The sequence below is a fragment of the Schistocerca cancellata genome, chromosome 1 (genome assembly GCF_023864275.1).
Source record: "Schistocerca cancellata isolate TAMUIC-IGC-003103 chromosome 1, iqSchCanc2.1, whole genome shotgun sequence".
Taxonomy (NCBI): Eukaryota; Metazoa; Arthropoda; class Insecta; order Orthoptera; family Acrididae; genus Schistocerca; species Schistocerca cancellata.
In genome coordinates, this window is record NC_064626.1 from 666,773,280 (window position 1) to 666,787,783 (window position 14,504).

Consider the following 14,504-nt stretch of genomic DNA (forward strand, 5'->3'; position numbering starts at 1 on the left):
TAAACTACAACAACCTCATACTAAATCCAGGAGCTAATAAACATACAGGAAGTTTAGCAATTTTTCAGTTATAGTGACATAACATGAATAAATAGAGTACTCAACGAAACTAGTTTAGAAAGTTCTTCTGTAAATTTTCTGCACCAGAGGCATTAGATGTATATTTCATTGGTTCCTGTGTATGTACAGGATGCAACTAATCAATGCTGGCAGACTTGGAAGCAATGTACAAGGTGTCTTTAAGTACTATTTTTGCATAGGACCCATTGTTTAGATATATAATCCAATGTCACTAAAGAGTAACAGTGACCAATGCCTGCCACCAGAGCACACTTTGGCAGCAACTTCTCACAATCAGTTATTACGCGTCCAACACCTCTCATAACAGAATTATGTCAGCATACAAACTTGTGTTCACTACTGAAGGAATGGCCTAGGCCACTTGGTTCCTGTAACTTTGATTCTCTGTAGTGTAGGTAGGTGGCATTTCTGTATTTACTTTTTCCCCCTCAATTTATTTCTCAAGACACTTTCTACAGCCAGTTTTTGTAATTCTGTGTACATTGTTTATTTTAATCTTTTGTAGCCTGCAGTCAACTCAGACAAAAATTATTCTGAGGTATTTTTTCTAAGGAAATGAATAGCAAGAAGTAAAGAAAATAAGACATACATCATAAAAAATCAATACCACCTAATATTGCTTCATAATGATGATTTAAATAAAAAAATGATGTAATATATAGTGACAAAGCAATGTCACTTCAAAGTTTCCTCAGAAAGAGATTATTTGAAGGGAACACTGATCCATTCTTGCAGTCAGAGAACAATTTTTTGACTTGTTTGTGATTTTTTTTCAGAGGTATATGATAGACTATGCCAAGCTGGAAGCAAACTTTTGAAATTACATTAAATATGAATGTTACAGTTTTCAAACAATATAAAACTGAACATTTCTCACAAGAAACAAAAATATTTCTTGTTACATTCTTCTGTACTGATCTTATTTCTTTGATATATGAATAGCATAGGAATTCACAAGCATAATTTCAAGATCCCAGGAGTTGCATTATAAATATGGACCTGTCTGCTAGTTGCTGCACCATGAGTTGCCTGGTACAAATCTAGTCACAGGTTTACTGTGACATCACACTTCTGAAATTTAGTTATTCAACCACAGAGGCAGCTTTAGAACAAAAATTTTTGAGTATGTAACTGCAATGTAAATCGAAGCTCTTACCCAAGATGAATTCCGGACATTGAGGTCAGTGTCAACAATGCCGAGCTCCTCGAAGTTACCATAACCTGTGCCAGAAGCTCCGGGCCCACCTTGCAGCCAGATGACAAGTGGCCGCGTGGCATAGTCAGTCGTGGCAGTGGTGTAGTACAGCCAGTAGAACATGTGCGCCCCATCACGGACGTCTATATAGCCCCAGTCCTGCTCGCCAGGGCCAACACCCTGTCGCCCTGCATCCAGGAAAAGAAAGTTGCTAATAACAAATAGAACTCATTGTAGTCATCACTAAAACCCATTTAATCAAAATATCCATGGGTGTACTGATGGTCTACAGTGTCCAACAGGCACAATATTTCGGCGATCATACATGTCGCCATCATCAGGTGAACTGACGGACTGAGCTCCTGTGAACGTGCCGGTACGGAGATCCGTACGCTATGGCTGCTCAGGGGGAACTGGTCACGGCAGCGGCCGATTTAAATACTCTCCGCCCGCGGCGCACTCCCTCCGCCGTCCACGCCCCGCGCCACAGTCGCGCGGTTGAACAGATTGCGACGACGTCTGAGATGACATCGGTGTGATGGCTCTGTCCACCATGGTCATCACAACTTTACGTTTGCTCGATTTACTCTTGATTAACCCAATCGCTGTCCCAGTATCTCGACGTCTGTACCAGAATCCTCGTGTGTTCATACTCAATAGCATGATTTTCCGACAAACAATGTTCAGCGACCGCCGACTTGCTCGGATACATCAGTCGAGTGTGCCTCTGGTGTTCACGGCATTGATCCCCGACGGTACGCATCGTCTGACCAATATATGACTTGCCACATTGACACGGAATCTGGTACATGCCACCGCTGCAACCGAACCCTATTCCCCCTGAGCAGCCATAGCGTACGGATCTCTGTACCAGCACATTCACAGGAGCTCAGCCCGTCAGTTCACCTGATGATGGCGACATGTATGATTGCTGAAATATTGTGCCCGTTGGACACTGTAGACTGGCAGTACACCCATGGATATTTTGACTATCAAATACGCTGAGAGAAACTCAAGAATCACAAAACCCATTTAGTCTGTGTTGATTATGAAATCTGTGCCATCTCATTCTGTGAGAGTTTCATTGCTTTCAGTATATCTTCATGAGATGTTGTAATATTAAACGGGCCTTATTTTGAAATGTTACATTGTTGGATTTGATATGCACACTTAACACAAGAATTGATGGATGAAAGTGGCTAGTAATACATGTAAAAATGTTCCAGTAAACATAGGTATGTAAAAGTGGCACTAGTGTGAAAATTTTGAATGTGTCACTGACATCATCAGTATGGAATATTGTCCTAGTTACTATAGGTGTATTTGATTGAAGCCTTTTAGTTAACTTCAGTCTAATTGGGCTCAGGTTTCTCCCACTGATCATGGTTGAGAAATGCAGTAGCTGCATGCTTATCATGATTTAGGATGGTTTTCAAATTGTTTTATCATCAGCATCTCTGTTAGAGCAGAGGAAAGGAAGGCGCCAGGGGGTAAGGAAAAAACAGAAAGTAGTACTTATATCTCCTCAATGTTTCTTTCTTTCCCAATATCTATTACTTTTATTACAAATTCCCTGTGACCTCCCTCTCCCTCTTCCCCCCCCCCCCCCTCCCCTCCCCTCCCCACACTTTGTGCCCCTCCAGAAATACAACTGTATACAGTTGCATGGCATTGTAACAACAATAAAAATAGCACTACAATGTATCAAATTTTTTGTTACATTAATATATACAATCCACAGGACAAACTAAAGTCATCTCCTCTTACTCTTTAAAAATATCATAATAACTACATCAATATCAGTTTCCCAGCAGCTATGCATTGAAGCAAGACTAGTGAATTGTTCTTCCCTCATGGCTGCTCTAAGTCAAGTCTAATGGTGATGAAGGATTGAGAACATACATTCTGTTGTTGCTGTACTAATTAGTACCATGGCTAAAACTTTTAGTATTGTTTGAAGCACAGTTCAGTGTTGTACATTTCGATGATATAAAGTAGAGACTCCAAAATTATAAGACCGGGCTCTAAACTACACTTCCATCTAGCCTTCCAAAGTTTGAATTCCTGCAATATCAGTGCGATAAGGGTATCCAGAAGCTGTGCGTACATCTCTACCACTTTTCTGGCAGTTCGAATATCTCCTTCACTGTAAGTTATACATGTCAGAAAAATCCTCTAACTGAAAATATTCATCACATCTGTGAAGAGCTTCTCCTTTATATTGGATTTTATATTCCAAAACAGGATTTTATATTCCAAAACAGAGGCATGTGCAAGGTCCTTCAAAACTATTCCTCGATGGACTGAGCAGTTAGGCGTTTATCACATCGTAACTGTCAAGAAAGCATAACTAGCCATTTCTTTCATTCTCACATCTAACTGCTTAGTGACTGCTTCAACTTCAAACAGCAACTGCTGGAAAACAGAATCCACATTTTGTCTTTTCTGCTCTATTATGCTTACGGTGTCCTTCATGGTGTCCATTTCTTCCTTCAAGTCTACAGCTGTTGACTAAAGAAAACACCTGAGTAACACAGTAAGCCCCTTCACTTAGTTTAAGTGTCTACATCTACATCTATACCCTGCAAACCATTGTCAAGTGCATGACAAAGTGTACATCCAATCGCACCAATTATTAGGGTTTCTGGCAGTTAAGTTTCTTCAGCATCTCCGTGAAACTCTTCTATGAATCAAACAAACCTGTGTTCATTTTTACCACCTGTTTCAGCAGTGACTGAGCCTATGTGATCATTCCATTTCATACCCCTACAAAGTGTTTCGCCCATGAATTTGAATGAGTTAAAAAATGACATGATAGCCATACGATAAATTTTTTACATTTAGCGAAGTACACAGTTTTACATTTCTGAACATTTGAAGCAAGTTACCAATCTTTGCATCACTTTTAAATCTTACCAAGATCTAACTGAAAATTCATGCTTCATCATTTAACTGCATCATATGAAAAATGTCTGACGTTAAAATTAATATTGTCTGCAAGGTCATTAATATGCAACATGAATAGGAAGGCTTCCAACACACTTCCCGGGTCGAATCCAAAGTTGCTTCCATATCTGTTGACAATCCTCAGTCCAAGATAATTTGCTGCATCCTCCCTACCAAAAAATGCTCACTCCAGTCACAAATTTTGCTTTTTACCATATAGGATTGTACTTTTAATAACAAGTGTGTATGTGGTACTGAGTCAAATGCTTTCTAGAAATCAAGAAATGCTGCATTGAGTTGACTGTCTTGAAAATACTTAAGGCGTGTGAGGAAACGGGTTAGAACACTGTGAGGAACCGGCTGAATAGGATGGTGAAAGCATTCTATGAAAGTGAAAATGAATATGAACAGTCACAATCACAGTAAACATTTTTTGTACATAAGGTTGCCAGTTTTGGCATGTTTTAGACCATCTTCAGACCTCACCATGATGGTAGATGGTGGTGTTAACAGAGCAGGTGCTACACCTTCCCAAATGCTAACGTTTGTGGAGGTGTAGCAACTGCTCTGTTAACAGCCACTGTCTACCATCATGGTGCAGGTCTGAAGATGATCTAAAACAGACTGAAACCGGTAACCTTTTTTACATATAAATAAATATTTATTGCAGTTGTGACTCTTCATATTCTACCATGTAGGCAATGACATATTTTGTTCATTTGCCAGCTGCCTAGGGCTTTAATGACTGTTCAGTGTGTCTTCAACTGTGTTGAGAGACTGCTGCATCACATTGGATTAGCAGGGAGGCAACTATTTAAAAATGTAATTTAATTAAGAAAAGTAGCAATGCAACACAAAATTCCTAAGAAATTGGTCTGCTCAACTTCCAGACAGAGGTCATTTTGCAATACAAAAAATTCTATTGACAAATTCAGGAATAAGAAGATGCTACGTACAGAGTGAGGCACTCAAATGGGTAAATTTGAGTACTGGCTGGTGGACATGATGAGACGTTACAGGAGTGGGTGATGTACCTAGGCCATGTAGACAGGTGGAAGTTTTAGTAGACATGAAGTGTTGGTCACAAGCACAATATGTGTTTGGTGTAAAGGTGTATTACAAACACTTGGATAGTTTTGTTGGAGCTCAAAGGGCTTTCCATCAAGAGCTTCATTTACTCCATGAGTTCCTGGGGCATCTTCCCATGCTATCAGCCCTCGGGTGAGAAATGTTAAAGTCACTGGTAGCACTGGAAAAAAAAGATGGCAACATCAAAAGAAGTCAGAGCCAAAAAGATATTTATCATGCACAAGAAACTTTGCAAGATAGGAGATGAGTTACTGGCGGAATTGGAGCTGTGAGGATGAGTCATGAGTTGTGTTTGGGTAGCTCATATTGTAGAGCACTTGCCTGCAAAAGACAAAGGTCCTGAGTTTGAGTCTCGCTCCAGCACACAGTTTTAATCTGTCAGGAAGTTTCTTTGCTAAAAAAGCCAGTGAAAATCAGCTAGACAGCATAGTGCAGAACTTTTTCTCTGCTATTGATCAGTGAGAACGAATTTGAAGAATGATCTCCACCACTACCCATACAAGATGCATATTATACAAGCTCTTCAACCTCAAGATTACAATAACCATATATGCTTTTCACCCTCAGAAACTGACAATGTGTTCAAAAGAAAAGATGCCATCTGAGTAATTCCATGTTCAAAAAATGACAACTTTCAAGGCGAATTATTAATTTCCACTCATGAAGCCTACACTAGAGTCATGTAAAAAATTATTTAAATCAATAAAAATGGTTCAAATAGCTCTAAGCACTATGGGACTTAACATCTGAGGTCATCAGTCCCCTAGACATAGAACTGCTTAAACCTAACGACATCACACACATCCGTGCCTGAGCCAGGATTCGAACCTGCAACCATAGCAGTAGTGCGGTTCCGGACTAAAGCACCTAGAACTGCTCCATCACAGCAGCTGGTATTTCAATCAGTAGTTTATGTGAATTTTTTGATGTTCTTGTTTGTCTGCCTCACTGTGTAGTAAGTAAGAAGAGCTAAGAAGCAGCGAGTTATCACTTATTTGAGATCACAGTGAAATGTCATGTTACACATTAAAAGAAAGGCTCTTCAGAATGTTGTAACCAACTGTAAAATTTGCATTTAAAGTCAGAAAATGAATTTCTCCTAAAATACCAGTAGTTCATATAAAATAGGGAGTTTACCTCTGAAGACAGAATATTGCAACCTGGATAATGAAGGATTTGTGACAATCCGCTAAGTGTTACCAAAAAATCTTGTAGGCATGATCAGACTTTATTTGCACAGATAGCTGGTTTAGACCTCACAGCCATCACCAGATCTATATAGGAAATGAAATAAAGGTATTTTAGAATTTGTGAGGTATGAAGAAAAACTTACTACCAGGGTTGAATGAAAAGAAATGCCTCCACCTTCGTTAATTATGTTTGGATGGGAATATTTTAATAAATCAAACGCAGAAATATACCTTAGAATGTGATCTTTAATTACCAATACTCACTTTTGCACATTATCACCAGCCAATTGGATAAATTTCTGCCAACGATTAACAGATTTTCTGAAGCCATCACGGAAGAAGTTGACACTCTGTTTCCGCAACCACAGTCCCACAGTTCTCTCAATGTCTTCATCAGAAGCATAATGACGTCCCCGAATATCGTCTTTCACTACCGGGAACAGATAGAAGTTAGATGGCGCTAAATCTGAACGTGTGGAGGATGCTGTACTGTGGTGAGATTCAGTCTCTTAAGTTCTGCTATGGTGGCATGTGAAGTGTGCGGTTTGGCACTGTCATGTTGCAGGAAAACATTTCCCTTTTCCTTTCGGACCCTTGTTAGGTGTCGTTTCAGCATTTGCACCGTTGTGATGTAAAGCTCTGAATTTATTGTTGATCCACGACCAAGGAAATCAACATGGATGACACCATCTGCGTCCGATGATTTTTCCAGCTGAGGGCTGCGTCGTGAATTTCTTTTTCTGGGGTGATTCTTTGTGTCTTTATTCCATAGACCGACATTTCATCTCCCGGGTGTAATGGTGTACCCACGTTTCGTCTCCTGTCACAGTTGAATGGAGAAAGGTGTCACCTTCATTCTCGTAATGCGAGAGGAGTTCCTGGCAGATTTCAAGTCTGTGTGCTTTCATTTCATTTCAGGAGTCAGCATCCAGGGTGCTCATCGTGCACAGATCTAAAAGCAAAGCAGTAATGTGACCCACTTGTTCTTGAGAAATGCCAATTGTGCTTGCAATTTCTCTCTGAGTGATACGATGATCGTCCTGAATCACTCAGTCAACATTTTGCTTGTGAAACTCGGTGGTTGCTGTCACAGGACATCCAACTCTTTGTTTGTCACGCGGTCAGATGTCCCTGCCTCAACATCTTTAAACTTACTCTCCCAACGATGCGCAGTACTCACATCAACGCAATCACCATTACAATCAACTATGCTTCGTGGTCAATCACTTTGTTATGATTCGGGTATAAGCACCATACGGTGAATGTCTCGAGAACGAATCGTTATCGATACGAACTGTTGTAAGAAACTGACGGTAAACATCATATTGGCGATTAAAGTTTTTTAAAATTATTTTCGCATTGTAACTCGTCTGTAACAAGAGTAAGCAACGATCCATCTAAGAGTCATAAAAATGTGTCATTCGTATTATGAAATATTAAATGTTAATAACAATTTGGGACTAAAGTAAAGATAAAGTGGATAATGAACTGTGAAATGTGGCATAGCCTATTTGGTTGAAGGTCTGTGCTTGAGAACTAGCACCAGATAGGACGAGGATTCGCATCAAATTATTTTCAATTTCTTTTTCACATTCGCTTTTACTAAAAGGTTCTGGGCGATTCATATGAAATTAATAGAAATAATTTCTGTAATACACTCCTGGAAATGGAAAAAAGAACACATTGACACCGGTGTGTCAGACCCACCATACTTGCTCCAGACACTGCGAGAGGGCTGTACAAGCAATGATCACACGCACGGCACAGTGGACACACCAGGAACCGCGGTGTTGGCCGTCGAATGGCGCTAGCTGCGCAGCATTTGTGCACCACCGCTGTCAGTGTCAGCCAGTTTGCCGTGGCATACGGAGCTCCATCGCAGTCTTTAACACTGGTAGCATGCCGCGACAGCGTGGACGTGAACCGTATGTGCAGTTGACGGACTTTGAGCGAGGGCGTATAGTGGGCATGCGGGAGGCCGGGTGGACGTACCGCCGAATTGCTCAACACGTGGGGCGTGAGGTCTCCACAGTACATCGATGTTGTCGCCAGTGGTCAGCGGAAGGTGCACGTGCCCGTCGACCTGGGACCGGACCGCAGCGACGCACGGATGCACGCCAAGACCGTAGGATCCTACGCAGTGCTGTAGGGGATCGCACCGCCACTTCCCAGCAAATTAGGGACACTGTTGCTCCTGGGGTATCGGCGAGGACCATTCGCAACCGTCTCCATGAAGCTGGGCTACGGTCCCACACACCATTAGGCCGTCTTCCGCTCACGCCCCAACATCGTGCAGCCCGCCTCCAGTGGTGTCGCGACAGGCGTGAATGGAGGGACGAATGGAGACGTGTCGTCTTCAGCGATGAGAGTCGCTTCTGCCTTGGTGCCAATGATGGTCGTATGCGTGTTTGGCGCCGTGCAGGTGAGCGCCACAATCAGGACTGCATACGACCGAGGCACACAGGGCCAACACCCGGCGTCATGGTGTGGGGAGCGATCTCCTACACTGGCCGTACGCCACTGGTGATCGTCAAGGGGACACTGAATAGTGCACGGTACATCCAAACTGTCATCGAACCCATCGTTCTACCATTCCTAGACCGGCAAGGGAACTTGCTGTTCCAACAGGACAATGCACGTCCGCATGTATCCTGTGCCACCCAACGTGCTCTAGAAGGTGTAAGTCAACTACCCTGGCCAGCAAGATCTCCGGATCTGTCCCCCATTGAGCATGTTTGGGACTGGATGAAGCGTCGTCTCACGTGGTCTGCACGTCCAGCACGAACGCTGGTCCAACTGAGGCGCCAGGTGGAAATGGCATGGCAAGCCGTTCCACAGGACTACATCCAGCATCTCTACGATCGTCTCCATGGGAGAATAGCAGCCTGCATTGCTGCGAAAGGTGGATATACACTGTACTAGTGCCGACATTGTGTATGCTCTGTTGCCTGTGTCTATGTGCCTGTGGTTCTGTCAGTGTGATCATGTGATGTATCTGACCCTAGGAATGTGACAATAAAGTTTCCCCTTCCTGGGACAATGAATTCACGGTGTTCTTATTTCAATTTCCAGGAGTGTATTTGATGTGCCCTCAGTCAGGTTCAAATACTCTGAGCACTATGGGACTTACCATCTATGGTCATCAGTCCCCTAGAACTTAGAACTACTTAAACCTAACTAACCTAAGGACAGCACACAACACCCAGACATCACGAGACAGAGAAAATCCCTGACCCCGCCGGGAATCGAACCCGGGCGTGGGAAGCGAGAACGCTACCGCACAACCATGAGCTGCGGACCGCAGTCAGGAGTGAGTATTTCTGATTTGGTGAACTTCTTTAAGATGATGTTTTTTTCTAGGTGGAGATGAATCTTCCATATTTGTCTTATACGTTCACAGTTATTAAAGTTTTTATTTACGTGCACCACCAAGAGAAGAACATAACTAGCATACGGTTAGGAAAGGAAATATTCGTTTTAACAGAACTAATATATGAATTTTATGTGCATCCATTTTTGTGAATAAACTGTATGTTTTGCGAGCCAAATAAATCCGACAACCGTCGATACAGAGTGCAAAATCATGTCTGTTAAGATTATTTATCTGAAACAAATTACAATGTGCATAAGATTTACAAAAACGTTGTTCCTCACAGATAACCATTACACACACACACACAAACGTTAAATTTTGTGACAAATACGAACACTCTCTGTTCTACTGTCCGAAGATTCAATTGTACACATATGACAAAGATTTGAAAATCTCGGATTACACAATTATTACAATACATTTCATTTCTATTTTAACATTGACACTTCCTCCCAAGAAAAATAAAAGATGAGCACTGAATTTCACATGGATTTAATCGTCTGCGCTCCAGTTCTTTCATGTAACATCTCGAGTCGAACCCTTTCCTGTGGCCTGGATTGTAGATCAGCTAACTGGTTGGTCCTGTCAATGTGTTCTAATTCAAGATCCCGATTCAAGAATCTTTACCTGACATAGAAGTGGCGGACATCTATGTACTTTAATTTTCGAAGACATGTTGGAGTTTTGGATAGTTTCACCGTACTTGCATTGTCAACATACAGAGTAGGAAGTTTCACTTGTTTGGAAGTTCCAAACAATTCATACACGAACCTTTTTAACCAGATTAGCTCAAATGCTTGTTCACTGGCTGATACAAACATCAAAAAAGTTTTGCACCACTCCAGAAATCCTGAAGATAGACATTGACTGTATCATAGACACAGTCCCTTTGACTGTTCAGAGGTGTCACTAAACCTGTCCAAAGATGTAAACAACTATGCATGAGCAGCGCCTATTAGACAGAGGGCGTTCGACAGCCCACCAGTTCCACTCATTCCATCAAGAAGGAGGTACACGGCTCGTGTTGTCTGTAGTTCAACCATGCCTAGACGGTCAATACTGTGGTTTGATCGCGTCCGCATTGTTACTTTGTGCCAGGTAGGGCTCTCATCAAGCGAAGTGTCCAGGCGTCTCGGAGGGAACCAAAGTGATGTTGTTCAGACATGGAGGAGATACAGAGAGACAAGAACCATTGATGACATGAATCGCTTAGGCCACCCAAGGGCTACTACTGCAATGGATGACCACTACCTACGGTTTATGGCTCGAAGAAACCCTGACAGCAACGCCACCATGTAGAATAATGCTTTTCGTGCAGCCACAGGACGTCGTGTTACGACTAAAACTGTGCTCAATACGATGGATGATGCGCGACTTCACTCCTGACGTCCATGGCGAGGTCCATCGTTGCAACCATGACACCATGCAGTGTGGTACAGATAGGCCCAACAATATGCCGAATGGACCACTCAGGATTGGCATCACGTTCTCTTCACCGGTGAGTGTCGCATACGCCTTCAACCAGATAATCGTCGGAGACGTGTTTGGAGGCAGCGCGGTCAGGCTGAATGCCTTAGACACACTGCCCAACGAGTGCTGCAACGTGGAGGTTCCATACTGTTTTGGGTTGGCATTATGTGGGGCTGACATATGCCACTGGTGGTCATGGAAGGTGCCGTAATGGCTGTATGATTCCTGAATGTCATCCTCTCACCGACAGTGCAACCAAATCAGCAGCATATTAACAAGACATTTGTCTGCATGGACGACAGTTCGCATCCCCATCAAGCACACCTTGTGAATGACTTCCTTCAGGACAACAACACCGCTTGACTAGAGTGGCCAACATGTTCTCCAAACATGAACCCTATCAAAACATGCCTGGGATACACTGAAAAGGGCTGTTTATGGACAATATGACCCACCAACCACTCTGAGGGATCTACTCCGAATCGCCGTGGAGGAGAGGGACAATCTGGACCAATAATACCTTTATAAACTTGTGGGTAGTATGCCATTACGAATACAAGCGCCGGCCGGCGTGGCCGAGCGGTTCTAGGCGCTTCAGTCCGGAAACGCGCGACCGCTACAGTCGCAGGTTCGAATCCTGCCTCGGGCATGGATGTGTGTGATGTCCTTAGGTTAGTTAGGTTTAAGTAGTTCTAAGTCCTAGGGACTAATGACCTCATATGTTAAGTCCCATAGTGTTCAGAGCCATTTGAGCCATTTTTTTGAGTACGGGCATGCATCAATGCAAGAGGACATGTCACTGGGTATTAGAGGTACCGGTGTGTACAGCAATCGGGACCACCACCTCTGAAGGTCTCGCTGTATGGTGGTACAACATGCAATGTGTGGTTTTCATGAGCAGTAAAAAGGGCGGAAATGATGTTTATGTTGATGTCTATTCCAATTTTCTGTACAGGTTCGGGAACTCTCGAAACCAAGGTGATGCCAAACTTTTTTTAATGCGTGTATTATTTCTGTTTCCATAGTTGATGTTACCACTGTCTCTTGTAATTGATTGGTCCATGATACAGCCCCATGACTGATACTTGCACCTGTCCTTGAACATCTTGTGTTCTTGTCACCAGCATAATCAGCATCACTGTAGACTTTCAAACTCTCTTGTTGTTGTACCTAATTCCATAGTCCACTGTATTCTTCAAGTACCTAAAAATTCGTTTTACTTGATTCCAGTCTTGAACTGTAGGATATTGCAATTCTATAGCTGTTTTGTCCACTGCGAAAGCAATGTCTGGACGTGAGACTGTAGTTAAATACATCAGACAACCCACTGCCACTCGATATAGAACTTTGGCTGTGATCTTCTCTTTGACATTATTTTCTTCATGTCCAATTGGAGTAGAAACTCCATTAGACACAGCGGGGCGGCGGTGGCCGGGTGGTTCTAGGCGCTTCAGTACAGAACCACGCGGCTGCTACGGTCGCAGTCTCGAATCCTGCCTCGGGCATGGATGTGCGTTATGTTCTTACGTTAGTTAGGTTTACGTAGTTCTAACTCCAGGGAACTGATGACCTCAGATGTTAAGTCCCATAATGCTTAGAGCCATTTGAACCATTTTCCATTACACTCAGCAATTCCAGATCTTTTTGGAATTTTCTTTGTGTTGTCTTCTTGGTTCACTGCTATTGACCTGTCTTCATTTTGTGGTATCTTCATACCAAAAAAGTTGTTGAGAGCCCCTATAGTTACATGAAACTGCAGCTTCAACATTTTCATCAACTCTTCGACATCTGCTGTGTTGCTGCCCACAACTGAACCATCATCAAAATATAATTATATTGCATCATATAGACAGTTCTTGTTGCTCCAACAGTAGAAGAGACACAGATCAGCATCAGCGTTTTTAAATCCAACCTTCATCATGAAGTCTTGGAATAGTTTGTTCCAACAACGTGGAGTCTGTTTGAGACCATTCAGACTTTTCTTCAGCAAACAGAAACGTCCAGTACGATCTTCAAAACCTTCAGGTTGTTCCATGTGTACATCTTCTTCGAGTACACCATTTAGAAACGCTGTTTTGACATCAAGCTGGCCGAGTTTCAATTTCTCTGCAGCAGGCAGTGCCAATACAGACCGAATTGTATCATAACGCACGACAGGGCTTAACGTTTCTTCATAGTCAGTTCCTTGTCTTTGTACGTGTCCTTTGGCCTCAAGGCGACTCTTGAAGCGAACTTCCCCATTTTCTGCAGTTTTAGTCCTTAAGACCCATCGATTTTGCAAAATCCGTACACCACTTGGACATTCAAGTGATATCCAAGTATTATTCTCTTTCAGGGACTTTAATTCTTCATGAATGGCCTCCAGCCACAGATTTTTATTGCTGGACTGCAAAACTTCTGCATATGAGCTTGGATCTTTGTCCAAGATGACAGGAGTTCCGGCCATCTACACATAATCTCCACTGGTCATCCATTCTGGTTTCTTCCTCTCACGTTTGTTTCTTCGTTTCTCACTCAAAACTTTGCTTCCTCCCGAACTTAATACCATATCCCAATCTTCTTCCTTCTCATTTCTTCCTCCAGAACTTGATGTTGTTTCCAAGTCTTCTTCCACTTCACTTACTCTTTCTGTTCTCTCGTCTTGGCTGACAGCTCTTGATTCCTTTTTCTCATTAGAATTCTGATTAGGCTGACTCTGTTGAACAGCATCTTCACCAACAACTCCAAATTCAGTAGCACTAGTGCGCAGAGTGCATAAAACTTCAGGCTTGAATTTTACGCCATGACTTAGTACAAGTTTTCTTTGAGATGGAATCCAGACCCTAAAGCCATCTCTGTCATTTACGTACCCCAACTGATGTCCAAGCACAACCTTGTTGTCAAATGATGAACGACAATTCTCATTCACATGCACATAACATTTTGTTCCAAAGATTCTCAGTCGATTCAGTTTGCCTACTGGTCGTCCATACCATACCATAGAGGCCTTCCCATTGCGATTTAAAAGATAGGCAGCTGTATCGCATGCTTCTGCGCACATTTCCTTTGGAAATTTACTGGGGTTCTACATAGAACGTGCACACTCCACAATAGTGCGGTATTCTCTTTCTGTAACACCATTTTTCTGTGGTGTGTAAGGTGGAGTGATGCAATGCACTAT

General features: G+C 42.6%; 1 protein-coding gene across 1 annotated transcript in view; it reads right to left on the reverse strand.

Annotated features, from left to right (window-relative positions):
- Positions 1-14,504, reverse strand: part of LOC126183822 (retinoid-inducible serine carboxypeptidase-like) — a 142,570-nt gene that overhangs the window by 109,110 nt on the left and 18,956 nt on the right. Inside the window, exon 2 of the mRNA XM_049926078.1 lies at positions 1,238-1,464. Coding sequence (XP_049782035.1) covers positions 1,238-1,464 — 227 coding nt within the window. The remainder of the gene's footprint in view (positions 1-1,237; positions 1,465-14,504) is intronic.